Source organism: Diaporthe batatas (assembly GCF_019321695.1).
Source record: "Diaporthe batatas strain CRI 302-4 chromosome Unknown Contig00014, whole genome shotgun sequence".
Classification (NCBI taxonomy): Eukaryota; Fungi; Ascomycota; class Sordariomycetes; order Diaporthales; family Diaporthaceae; genus Diaporthe; species Diaporthe batatas.
The window spans coordinates 148604-160721 of record NW_025408561.1 but is presented as its reverse complement, the minus strand read 5'-3'; the positions used below and the strand labels follow the sequence as shown (position 1 = coordinate 160721).

Below are 12118 nucleotides of genomic sequence, written 5' to 3'. Positions count from 1 at the left end.
ACCTCTGTAACAAGTGGGCCGCTGGTAGGCCAGGCAGGGAAGGGTCCAAGCTTCGGCAGCAAGCTTCCTTTTGCCAGCTGCAACCTGCAACCCGCAACCCGCAACCCGCAACCCGCATCCCGCCCGCCCGGCTCCCAAAGCTCTTAGCAGTCGGCACCGCTGCCAGGTTCAACGGCCAGCAGCCCCATCGCAGACACACACCGCGCTCGACCAGCGTCGCCATGGCCCAGGTACCGGTGCAAACGATCCATAGGGATCCCCAGTTGTTGTGAGACCCGTCGAGACGTGAACATTACGCACCGCGTGGCGCCCCGCTGACCTAGTTCGCAGCTACTGGATCCTGTTCCCCATCACGGTGGTCATGGTACGGGCGACCCTTCTCTCCCTCCCAGCAACGCCCCCAGGCATCAGCTAACCGAGCCTGCCCTTCCAAGGTCCTGACTGGAATCCTACGACACTACGCGACCGTCCTCCTGGCGACGACGCCCAAGGCCCAGGAGCTCAGGGCGATCCGGGAGCAGCGCTCGTTGGCCCACGGCATCCAAGTGCGGTCCAACTTCCACGTGCTGTCCCGGCGGTCCTTCAACACCCGACGCGACGTGCTTACTGCCGCCTACGAGTCCGGTACTTACCTCAAGGCCCCTGAGAACAAGGGCCAGGCGCCGCCCAACCCCATGACCGACCCCAACGCCATGGAGGGCATGATGGGCGCCATGAAGGGCCAGATGGCCATGATCATCCCCAATACCATGATCATGAGCTGGATCAACGCCTTCTTCTCGGGCTATGTGATCAGTACGTCCACGTTTCTAGATCGCGCTGCTGCGCATCGACCGCCTCGAGAGGACGGCTTATTGACAATGTTGAACACGCAGTGAAGCTGCCGTTCCCCCTGACCATCAAGTTCAAGAGCATGCTTCAGGCTGGCGTGGCCACCAAGGACATGGACCCCAGGTGGATGTCTAGCATTTCATGGTACTTCTTGTGTATCTTTGGGCTCCAGCCTGTCTTCAACTTCATCCTGGGCAGTGACAACGGTAAGGCCACCCTCCATGCATGTCTAGCTGCCTCGTAGCTGACCACTCTTCTTTTCTTAGCCGCGAACCAGATGGCCCAACAGATGGGCCAGATGGGTCCCCAACAGGGCCAGCAGATGTTTGGCCCGGGGGTCGATCCGAACAAACAATTCCTCGGCGAGGCTGAGAATCTTGCTGTGATTGAGCACTACTCTGTTCTTGACAATGTGGAAGGCCGACTTCTCAAGGATATCGAGGTGTAGATGGAGTCGGTTGAGGGCGTATGGTAGCATGACGGGCAAGTATGTGTCGGGGTGTTCAGACGTGTGGTCATTTGCGGACAGCGAGGCCGGCAGGAAGATGTTAGTTTGCAAAAGCAGTTCTCAGAACTCCCACCAGAGTGTGCATCCCAGGCCTGGATTCTTCATGCTCCCTTTGATGACGTACGGCGGCTTCCTCTGCTCCTCGGAAGGGTCTTCGCCGGGCGCAACGGTAGGCTTGGTTGGCGTCTGGTCGTGCCACTCCTCGCCAATGACGGCAACGCGGACCGTCTCGTGGATGTCCCACCACATGGGCCCAGTCTCATCGTTGTTCCAGACCCAAAGCTGCTCATTATGGTCAAACTGGCACCCGTCTGGCAGCTCCTCGGCTTCCACAAATATGTCGCTGAAGAACTCAGTGCGCACTGTGAGTAATGCGTCAGTGAGGGCTGTGAGCAGCCAAGAAGACACCTGTGCAAGAAAAGAGCACGTACCGTGGATGCCTTCTGGCGTGCACTTTGAAATTTTCGCCATGATTACCTCACCTTTAAAAGGCCGGAAGACCACAAGACGGAACTCGGCTGATGACTTGGCGTCAGCTATTGTTGCTTGCAGCCGCGCAGTTTTTTTTTCTTGGGGGGCGGGGAGACAGCAGTACCGTTTACATTGGCATTTCCTGTGCCCTGGCGAACCAGACCTTCGGATGCCCACAAGAGATCATAGAGGCAGATACAAAGCCCGATTTTTTGGATCACCTGCTCCAAGACGGTCAGCCATGTGCATCTCAAAAGAACAAAATAGTTGTTACACCTGCCTTGTTCGCATATTTGGCATTAATGTTGTCCTCAATGGCATCGCTGCTCTTCTTGTGGAAGTCCTCGGGAGCAATCTGGACAAGGTCCGCAATTTTCGTCTTGACAACAAGTCAGACTGTTGAGTTCTCAAGTTCTGCATTGAAGACTTTTTTGCTTTTGGTTTTTAGTTACCAGGATGAACATTGTGATCTTGACAAGGCAAGGCAATGGTGTTGTGGCCTTGTGGGCTTGTGGGCTTGTGGGCTTGTGGGTAAGACTTGAGCTGTTTGCCAGACTGAATCTCACACAGCCTTTGACTTCAGTCCTTGAGGCTATCAGTTGATTGTCAGGGTCCCTCACGGTTGGTGTAATGTTTTTTTTCCTTGGCTGGGGTGGGTGACGAGTCACAGAGCCATGATAGTATGATACCAGTTCACCACAGAGAATGCAAGTCTTCTGAAAATGAACAGTGAGTGTCAGGATGACATTTGGTAGGCAGGTGACTGCAGAATGCTGCGGCTTGCCTAGAGGCTTTGACGACCCTGTCTAACTTCCAAGGTTGTCTGATCCATTCCTTGTCAGAGGTACAAGATACACCTCAGAGTCTTCCCTGAGGTCAGTCACTACGGAGTAATGCACGGATCAGCAAGTGCCCCCACACTTGGGGGCACTAACAAGGGATCCTTGTCTGGCCTGGTGCAGCTTTGGGGGGCCGACTCGACCTTGTCCACCTAGGCTGCTAGGCTAATAAATCAACCACCACCAAACCAAATCTGATGTTGCTCGACCATTGATAACTCTGCCAGAAACAACAGAATCTTGCAACCCCCCCTTTCATCACCACCACAGCTTCCCCTAGCGTCCATTAACTTTTGGTCTCTACCATCATTACAACGACAAGTGTTGTTTCCCAGGGGGCCTCACCAAAGACTTCTCACACCACTTGTCCAATCCGTGGTACCTCTCGTCTTTGTCCATCAAACCTCCCACGTCAGCCGTCCCTGGCATCTTCCACACCAATCTTGACCCGATCAGTCCCCATCGGATCCAGGTCTCTCAACGGCAGGCCTTGGATCGGTTACCATACCTGCCCCCGAGTGACCGGCCGACCGAACGTTTGCCGAGCCGATATTGACCACACGAGCAACGACCACCAGCCATCATGGCCTATAATTACGGCCCTCCTCCGCCCGCCCCGCCACCTGCCCCCTCAGCCGCGGGTGGCTATCCACAATATCCTCCATATCAAAGCCAAGGTGGCCGTGGCGGCCATTCAGCAAGAGCAGGTAGAGGCAACCACCATCCACACGCTGGCAATAGGCCCGATTACCAGGCTCCTAGCCCGTACGGGTACAATCCGCAACCACCTCAGCATCAGCCACAGCCATACGTTCCCCAGCATCCCGGTCAGCATCCAGGACAATTCCCTGCCCAGCACGCGCAGTCAGGCCCTGGCGGATACCCTCAAGCGCCACCGCAGCCACCGCAGCAATGGCCTGATCAGGGACACCAGCATCATGCCCCGGGTCCTCAGGCCTTACCTCCTCAGAATTACCATCCCAACTACGCTCAACACCTCTATCATCAGCAGCAGCAGCAGGCCTACGGACACCAGCAGGCACCACCACCGCAGCAGCAGCAGCAGCAGCAGCAGCAGACATACGGAGCCCCCCCTCCACAACCTTACGGCCAGCCGTATGCTGCTCCGCAACCGCCAAGTGGTCCTCCTCAGCAGTGGGGTGCTCCAGCCCCTGCTCCTGTGCCCTCGCACTCACCCCCTAACCAGCCTCATCAGCAGCAGTATGGAAGTGGCCGTGGCCGTGGAGGGCATCACAACTCGTCCAAAGCGCAACAAATGGGACCACCAATCAGGATGGGCTTTGACAACGCTCCTGTTCGGGACCCCAATGCTCCAGTGAGCAGCGGGTACCCACCGCAGCCGTACGGGCCTCCACAGGGGTCCAGCCCATATCCTCCTGCGCCGTATCAAGGCTATCCTCCCCCTCCTGCTGCACACCCTATCGCTGGTTCCCCGCACCAGCACGGCGCTGCGTTCCAACAGAACGGCCGCCCTCACGGTCGAGGAGGGTTTAATAACCACGGCAGCAACTTCAGACAGCGCCCCGGGTTCAATGACAACAAAGGTCGTCATCACCATCATCACCACCATAACAACCACAACAACAACAATAACAACAACAAGAAGTCGGGTGGGCCCCCTTCAGCTCCGCAGACGCACCATCAGAAGCCTGATGCCGCCTCAGCTGGAAAGAAGAAGAAGCGGAAGACCAATACTCTCGGTCTTACGCCCGGTGAGGAGTCCGAGGACGACCTAGACGAAGAAGCCAAGCTCAGCGAGCTCATCGGCAGCGAGGTCCCTGAGTATGTGCTCTCTTTGATCTCTGGCCAACGGCCTCCATGCTTACTGACGTGCCCAGACTCTCGGATATTGCTGCATGGATCGAAGAACGCAAGCGCAACTTTCCTACCCAGAACCGCGTCAAGGCCAAGTTGGCCACGAGTGGCATGAGCAAGAAGGGGGACGCCAAGGACGAGCGTACTTTAGCTCTTGAGAAGGAACAGGCCAAGGCCGACAAGCTGCGTCGGGAGCTTGAGCGGGTCGAGTCCAGCTTGAAGCGAAAGCGGGAGCAGCAAGATGCTGGCGACGACATGCGGGGCGTTGCTGCTAGTACCTCCAAGTCGCCCTCGCTCAAGTCCGAGGACGACAAGCCGGAGGTGGCATCCGTCAAGCAGGACCCTAATGCTAACCTTCCCCCACCTCCCAAGAAAGCCGACCCCACCAAGCACTGCAAGTACTATTCCACCGGAGGCACATGTGGCAAGAAGGGCAAGTGCCGCTTTGTCCATGATCCTGCCGTGAGAGAAGCTGCGTTGAAGGAGCGGGAGATGAATGGGGGCCGAATGACGCTTCAGCAGCGACTGACGCTCAATGACAAGGATCAAGAAGATCTGACAATCATCAAGACGCTCGCCTACCTCAAGGAGAAGGGCTTGATGGAGGCCAAGTCAGCCTCGAATGGGACAGGTGCGAACGATAAATTTCCGACCCCAAGCACCAAATCCTCATTGCCTCCTCCTCCAGCCAATGGTCTGCCGCCTCAGCCACCGCCGAGCGTTGTGTCCACGCCGGCAGTCCGTTATCAGGGCTGGAATCTCAGCGGATTTGGGAATACTGGTGTCAAGAGTGACCATTAAGATACGCCCTCTCCTGAACCCGTATTAAGCCCAGTTGTACACTTCAGAGACCAACATCGCGGGCCTGATATGTGAGGTTAGGTTTTTTCCCCGCAGCCGGAATCATAGGCGCAAGGGCCATCGTTGGGAATGCATTCGTTGGTCAGACAAAGACGGCGGAATCGACAGAAGACCTACCACAGTACTGGCGGTGTCCGCAAGCATTTCCGATTTGCGATATCCAAGACGTACTCCTTTCAGACAATTAGAAATTCGACACAGTCCTCAGTGGTACGTGGTCAAACTCGGATCAACAATATGGCCGCCGACGTTGTCCGTGTCAGCCTCGGCCGTTTATCCATTCCAAAAACAACAGTCAACCTAGATCTTGCAAAGTTGTCGAGGGTAGTGTCTCTCGGTCTGTCCTCAAGTTCATTGTGCCCTAGCTATCTTGTGGTCAACTTGCTGTCACCTTTTCTTCTGCCATGTGCTGCAGCATTACCACACGGGTTCGACAGTGTCTGACTTGGCCTCTGGGCTTCTGTGGGACGTTGGTTTCCAGTTTCTGCGACACCTCAGGGGGTGGCACCCCAATGCACCCCAGCTTGAATCTGCTTGATCTTGTGTTCGTGTGGAAGTGGAACTTGTTTTTCTGTTTATTCTCATCTTGCAGCGGCGCTCGGAAAGACTTCATGGGTGATAACACAAACATCACGGCCGGATAGACCAGTAATCCAAACCCTCGCGACTTGCACCCCTTTCCCTTTTCTCAGTAGATACAACGCTTGCCTAATATACGCAGCTTGGCACCCAGAAGTATGACGTACGGGACTACTAGTAACTTTGTCTCGTCCTTTAGATCGCGCCGTTTGCTGTCCCTTACAAACGGATCAATTGGACAAGCACACCAGCTCACCAAAACTGGGTGCCCAGGACCGTAGCTGATCTTGGATCGGACCTCGAGGACTGGAGAAGCAGGCAAATGCCCTCCTCGGGGCCGCCAGCTGAAATCGACTTGGTGTACGTCTGCACGGACAAGATCTGCTTCACAATGTGAATGAGCGAGCTATTGTGAAATAAAAGGATCGCCCCTCATGTCCGTTCAGCTTTTTATTTAACATTTTGAATCGTCATTTCTAAAGAGGCTAGTTGCATCTTCCACCAGGCATATCGAAGGAGCAGTTCCTGGACTTGCAGGTCCTATTTTCTGGACGTGCCACCGAGTTAGTAGAGGGCAACTTTAGTCTTAGATACTAAGACGGACCCATTGAATACTACACAATAGGCACCCTAATTAAAAGATAATAATTCTAAGTCCCTTTAACTTAAAATCTAATATTTATAAGTTTATATTATTACATTCTTTTTTTATAACCTTTTAATATTAATAAATAATAAAAAAAGAATATAATTTTATAATAATAATATTTTAATATTTTAATTAATTATTTATTATTAAATTAATATATTAATAAATAAAAGTTTAATAAAATAAGTTTAATTTAATATAAATAAATTAATATTAAAGTTTAATTATTTTTATAATATAATAATTAAAATTAATATTTATTAAAATATTTTATATTATTAAATTTTAAATATAAATATTTAAATTTAAAGTTTTATTATAAAGTTAAAATAAGTTTATTAAATATTATATAAATTATTTATATATTTTTTAATTTTAATTATTAAATTAAAAATAAATAAATAAAGTTTTAAAAATTAATTTAATTAGAATTTTTTTATAAAACTTTTTATAAACACTTTATATATAAGTTTTAAAGGGAAGAAATAAGTGGTTATATAGTATAAAGGAAAAATATAGTATAGTTAAAGCTTAACTTTTTATATACTTAAAACAATCCTCTAGTATCAATACTTAAGTTCCTAGCGCCCTCACCAGCAAAGCCACGGCCCTTGGAGTTGAACCAGCTGAGAAACTGGAACATGGATGCCTTGGGAGTACGCTCTAGTGAAGTGTAATTGACATACTACATATCACACCGTCAGCAACCTCGGAGAGCACGCTGTCCATATACGACTGAATCGCGCGTGCACACAGAGACAACGAAGGGGGGGGGGTGAAGCGGACTCACCTGTAACCCAAACCGTACGCTACTTCCAGAGAACCACTCATAGTTATCAAAGATTGCCCATCCCCATGCACCTGTGACATTAACGCCATCAAACAGCCTCGCGGCGAGGATGTTATCTAGATATCCCTCTGATACATGTCAGTCGCTTACCCACAGAGCCCAAGGTGTTGTGATGTAGATTGTTACAGAATGCGAAAGACGGGGATTTAGAAAGATGAAGAATGATGCTTACGGTAGTAGTCGGCGCGCCGCAGGTCCCACTGGATGGCGGACAGAGAGTCCAGCGCGGCCTCGCCTGGCTCAGCGAATCCGAACTCGGTGACGACAATCTCGGGGACGGTGGGGAAGAGCTCTTTTGTGATCTTGCTGAGGAAGCGCCGCACGCCCGTCGGGGCGCTCCACAGCCAGCTTACGCCCGAGTCAGCGGCCGGGCCCACGGCGAACCCCCCCGGCGCAATGGGCTCTGAGCTTGCACATTCAGGGTAGCTCGGATGAGAAGAATTCGATGTGCATGCATCCTTGTCGTCGATGGCAGCTTCTGGGTGTTGGTCACCTGCGGGGCCTCGAGTGCCGAACCGACGAGCCATGTTCAAACGTGGAAGAGGGGATGTGCTTACCGGCGTAGTATGAGGTGTAAGGGTCGATGGCGAAGAAGTCGCAGGACCCAGAGACGAGGTCGCTCTCCTCGGGGGTGAACTCGGGCAGCAGGTCGCCGAGGGTGTCGCGCAGGCTGTCTGGGTACTGGCCGCCATTCCAGACGGGGTGGTTGAACCAGCCGAGCGAGTAGTCGTACTGGCGTTGTGCGGCGTCGATGTCGGCTGGCGAGGACGAGTTGGGCTCAAAGTAGTTTCCGGAATTCTTGAAGGTCATCTTCTTTGTGCCGCCGAAGTCGTTCTTGTACCAGCTGTAGACCCTGGCGTGGGCGAGCAGGGTGTGGTGGCCACACAGGAAACGTGACTGGGTGCCGGACGAGACGTTGTTGTAGACGGGGTAGTAGTGGCCGGCCGGGTAGGTGGAGAACTGCCAGTTGCAGTACTGCGGCTCGTTTATGGTGAACCATTCGTGGACATAGCGGTCGTAGCGCGCAATGACAAAGGTGGCGTAGTGGAAGAAGTCGTCGACGGCCTGGCGGTCGTTCCAGGCGCCGTACTCGTTGAACAGGGCGAGCGGGGTGTCCCAGTGGAAGAGGGTGACGGCGAGGGCGAGGCCGGCCTCGACGGCTGTGCGGACGACATCATCATAGTGGGCAACGCCTGCCTCGTTGACGGGCCCCTTGCCGAAGGGAAAGATGCGCGGCCAGCTGATGCTGGGGCTGAAGGCCGGGACGCCGAGAGCCTTGAGCCGGGCAATGTCCTGCTTGTAGAGGTAGTAGTGCGAAGCAACAACATCGCCGGTCGAGTTGTCGGCGATGAGGTTGGGCACGCGGTGGGAGAGCAGGTCCCAGATGGACGGACCCTTGCCCTCGGCGTCGGCGGCGCCCTGTGCAGTTGCGTGCTGGTCAGCAGCAGCAGCAGCAGCAGCGGCGGGGGGGGGGGAGGGGGGAGGGGGAGGAGGGGAGGAGGAAGGAAGGCTTGTATGTATGGATCCCTTCCAAGGTTGTTACCTCGATCTGGTAGGACGAGGATGCCACCCCCCACACAAAGTCGCGGGGGAGGGTGACGTTGGCGAGGGCGGGCTCATAAGCCGGGGCGAGCGGGTGGAACGCGCCGCCCGGTGAGGGGTAGGCGCTTGGCTCCGGGGTGGGGGTCACCGTGGCCGTGACGGGACCCGTGGCCACGGGCCCGACCTGGTCCCACAGCAAGGCAAGGCGCTCATTGCTGAAGTCGGTCTGGGCGAGGTAGGTGGAGGTGGCCTGCGCGTTGTAGCTGGTGAGGGAATACGAGCTGGACGCCCCGCTGGGCCGGGGGAAGGCGACGGGGCCGGTCGTGGCCGCCGACGACCCTGCCGGCCATGTGGCCGAGAGAGCACCCAGGGCTTGAGGCATGGTGGTGTCACGAAGCATCAATGATCCCGTCCCTGCCCCAGCCCCAGCCCCAGCTCTTTATACTGCTCCCTCCACCGTCACTCGGAGCATCTCCCCCCGCGTGACGACATTGCCGCCGTCACCATTGTAACATTGCCAAGATGCATCAGGTCCAACGTTTAGTTTAGCATTCGCACACACGCATCAACACCTACTCTACCGAGTGAGTGCATGACTGCCGAAGCACAGTAGCCGCCGCCACCCCCTCCCCATGTCCTCCTGTCCATACACCGCCGTGTCCTGGGTCCAGGGCCAAGGCAGAACAGCAAGATAAAAACACAAACATAAAACACCCAGTGTGGACAGGCTTGTATAACACCAAAAGCAGAGTGAGAAGACAAAAACAAAAAAGAAAGTGAGAACGCCTGCCGCTATGCTGCCATGCCCTTGTCCTTGCCGTCGTGGTATCCCCAAACACCGCCTTGACCCACGCCCAAGGAAAGGGGGGATATCTATCACCCCCGCCATCTCTACCGTGTGCAGCGCCAAACACATGTCAGCGTCCAGCGGCTGCTCGTTTGCGGGCCTCTTTTTCGCGCCGACGCTGTTCCAGGATGGCCTCCTCGCGCTGATCCTCGAGCCGGGCCAGGCGCGCCGCCGCCTCCTCTTCGTCCTCCACGTCAGAGTAGCCGGCCTCCATGTCCGAGTCGTCGTCCTCGTCGGCGTATCTGTATTGCCTGCCGTAGCCTTCATCCTCTGGCTCGTCCTCGTCGTCATCAATGAAGTCGTCCATGTCCTCGTCGTACTCGTCGTCCTTCCGACGCGGTCTGCTGAACATTCCTAGCGGGTTGGGTGGGCGTGCACGGTCACGTCCATTGCCTGCAGCGCCGGGTTTGGCTTTACTAGGGGCAGGCCGTGCAGACCCTGAATAGCCAGTGGTCGCCAGGGCCGCCTTCTTGGGTTTTCGTTCCTCTACTGCGGCTGCCCCTCGGCTGCCAGCCTTTCCCGTCACGCTTTTCTGCCCCGGCCACTTCGAACTGCGATCAGGAAGTCCGTTGCCGTTTGAGTGCGTCCCGTCCCTCGAAGGAGCGGCCGAGACTGGTTTCGAACCAGGCCGAACACCCTTCTTTACAAGCCTTGCATCATCCAGGTCCTGCTCCTTCTTGGTCGGCTGCTTCTCGACGGCCCTGTGCTGTATCTTGCCAATCGTCTTCAGCTTCTGGGCCTGGGCTGCCGCCCGGGCCTTGATCTCAGCATACGAACCCTTCTTCGGCGCCTTGGCGGCAGAGCCGGCGGCAGCGCCATCCCTTATGGGCTTGGACACTGGTGCAGGTCTCGAGAGCGACGAGTTTGTCGACGTTGCCGGCCGGCTGGCGGTTGAGAAGGTAGGCGTGGTGGGCGAAGGCTTGGCGCCTGCCGTCGACGATGGCTTCTTGGAGGCAGCCGATGCTGGCTTCTCAGTCAATGGCTTGGGCTTGTTGTTGTTGGTTGCCGCGGCAGTAGATGGTCTTGCAGATCCCGTGTAGCCCGATGATGGCCGTTCGGTCGGGCGTGATGCCTTGGGTGCATCGACGTTCGGCCTCGCAGACCCGTTTGCGTTAGGTGCCAGCCGCGGCTGCTTCTGGTCAGAGGGTCTGGCATCGTCATCAGCCTTCCTCTTGGCTGGAACCCCGTTTCCTGCTCTCGCGCGTGCTATCGACGAGGGCACAGAGGGCTTCCCCTCGATGGAGGCAAGGAGGTCGCCGATCTGTGATGGTTGACATGGGTGGTCAGCCGAGTTACGGGGTGTCGGGCGTTGGGTACCGTGTTGAGGCTCGGGCATGCGACACCTGGCAGAGTTGGGAGACAGGGCCATCTCTTCCCCCTGCCCCTTTCTTCTTCTTCCCTTTTTTCTTTTCTCATTTTCATTCCATTTTTCTCGCGGTTTTTTTGGGGGGGTGTTTTTTTTTTTTGGAGAGAGAGGGAAACAAACAGATAGATAGATAGACAGGCAGACAGACAGATAGAGAGGCTTACCGGCATGTTGAATGATTTCCAGGGCTCTGGCCCGTTCCCAACGTTTGTCCCACCCTCGAAATAGACGATTGACGTCTAAAGCCTCATGCCATCGATGGGTGTTGAGTCATCTGCACGAGCGTGCTGCGGGCTGGATGTCGGTGCTTTCGCCGCTAGAAAGTGGCCGACAGTAGATTTTTTTGCGGTCTCGCGACCACCTTTGTCGGGTTGTCCGCCTGGGAATTAGGGGACTTGACACCTTTTGGGGAAACGCCGGGCCTTTGCTCAAGGCGCAGGAAACGGGAGATGAACTGGACGGACGGGACGGCCGGGTGACGGTGGGCCAGGCGATGCAGGAGAGGGCGAGTAGGACAAGTAGACAGAATGGTGCAGGTTGAGGAAGGGGGCAGAAGGTGATGGCGAGGTCGACGTCGTGGGTATTTATGGCTTTTGGGTCAAATGGTCCTAGGTCTATGGGGGGGTGGCCCTTTCCCGCTCCCGCCTTGCGCCGCGCTCGAATGACTGACGGGACTGCTCTTTGCCAAGCCAGAAGAGTGCCACTGCGAGCTGGGCTGTTGCTAATTGGGCGCAGGCTGGCAGGCTGGGATGGATCCGGTTGCGGACGCGGTCAAGGGTTAAGGTTCAAAGGCAGGAGGCTACCTCTTGGGCAGCTGCCGAGCCGCTGGTGCCAGGTGGCAGCTCTGGGAGATCCAGGCCGGCAGGAGACAGGACCAAAGTAGACCAAGACAGGAGGGGTGGCACGGACCACCGCCCACCAAACTGCCCCTGCCCACCC

General features: G+C 55.3%; 5 protein-coding genes across 5 annotated transcripts; 2 read left to right on the top strand and 3 right to left on the bottom strand.

Annotated features, from left to right (window-relative positions):
• Positions 1-221: 221 nt before the first annotated feature.
• Positions 222-1279, top strand: KVR01_010866 (uncharacterized protein; the record flags this gene model as incomplete). Its single annotated transcript, XM_044786934.1, has 5 exons — positions 222-268; positions 331-364; positions 435-795; positions 876-1037; positions 1098-1279. The coding sequence occupies 5 exons, from the start codon at positions 222-224 to the stop codon at positions 1277-1279; spliced, it is 786 nt and encodes a 261-aa protein (XP_044640013.1).
• A 120-nt stretch (positions 1280-1399) lies between these two features.
• On the bottom strand, positions 1400-2274 carry KVR01_011014 (DNA-directed RNA polymerase III subunit RPC25; the record flags this gene model as incomplete). The annotated part of the gene is made up of 5 exons (XM_044791559.1): positions 1400-1701; positions 1771-1857; positions 1935-2031; positions 2085-2189; positions 2263-2274. 5 exons carry the CDS (start codon positions 2272-2274, stop codon positions 1400-1402), a joined length of 603 nt encoding a protein of 200 aa, XP_044640161.1.
• A 550-nt stretch (positions 2275-2824) lies between these two features.
• Positions 2825-6538, top strand: KVR01_011113 (uncharacterized protein). Its single transcript, XM_044782046.1, has 2 exons — positions 2825-4452; positions 4509-6538. Exons 1-2 carry the CDS (start codon positions 3233-3235, stop codon positions 5284-5286), a joined length of 1998 nt encoding a protein of 665 aa, XP_044640260.1. The 5' UTR covers positions 2825-3232; the 3' UTR covers positions 5287-6538.
• A 455-nt stretch (positions 6539-6993) lies between these two features.
• On the bottom strand, positions 6994-9366 carry KVR01_010855 (uncharacterized protein; the record flags this gene model as incomplete). The annotated part of the gene is made up of 5 exons (XM_044785388.1): positions 6994-7259; positions 7365-7492; positions 7597-7899; positions 7982-8843; positions 8968-9366. The coding sequence occupies 5 exons, from the start codon at positions 9364-9366 to the stop codon at positions 7122-7124; spliced, it is 1830 nt and encodes a 609-aa protein (XP_044640002.1). The 3' UTR covers positions 6994-7121.
• Positions 9367-9491: 125 nt separating this feature from the next.
• KVR01_011099 (uncharacterized protein) lies at positions 9492-11952 on the bottom strand. Its single transcript, XM_044791509.1, has 2 exons — positions 11344-11952; positions 9492-11074 (listed from the first exon to the last, which is right to left on the bottom strand). Exons 1-2 carry the CDS (start codon positions 11347-11349, stop codon positions 9884-9886), a joined length of 1197 nt encoding a protein of 398 aa, XP_044640246.1. The 5' UTR covers positions 11350-11952; the 3' UTR covers positions 9492-9883.
• Positions 11953-12118: the final 166 nt, after the last annotated feature.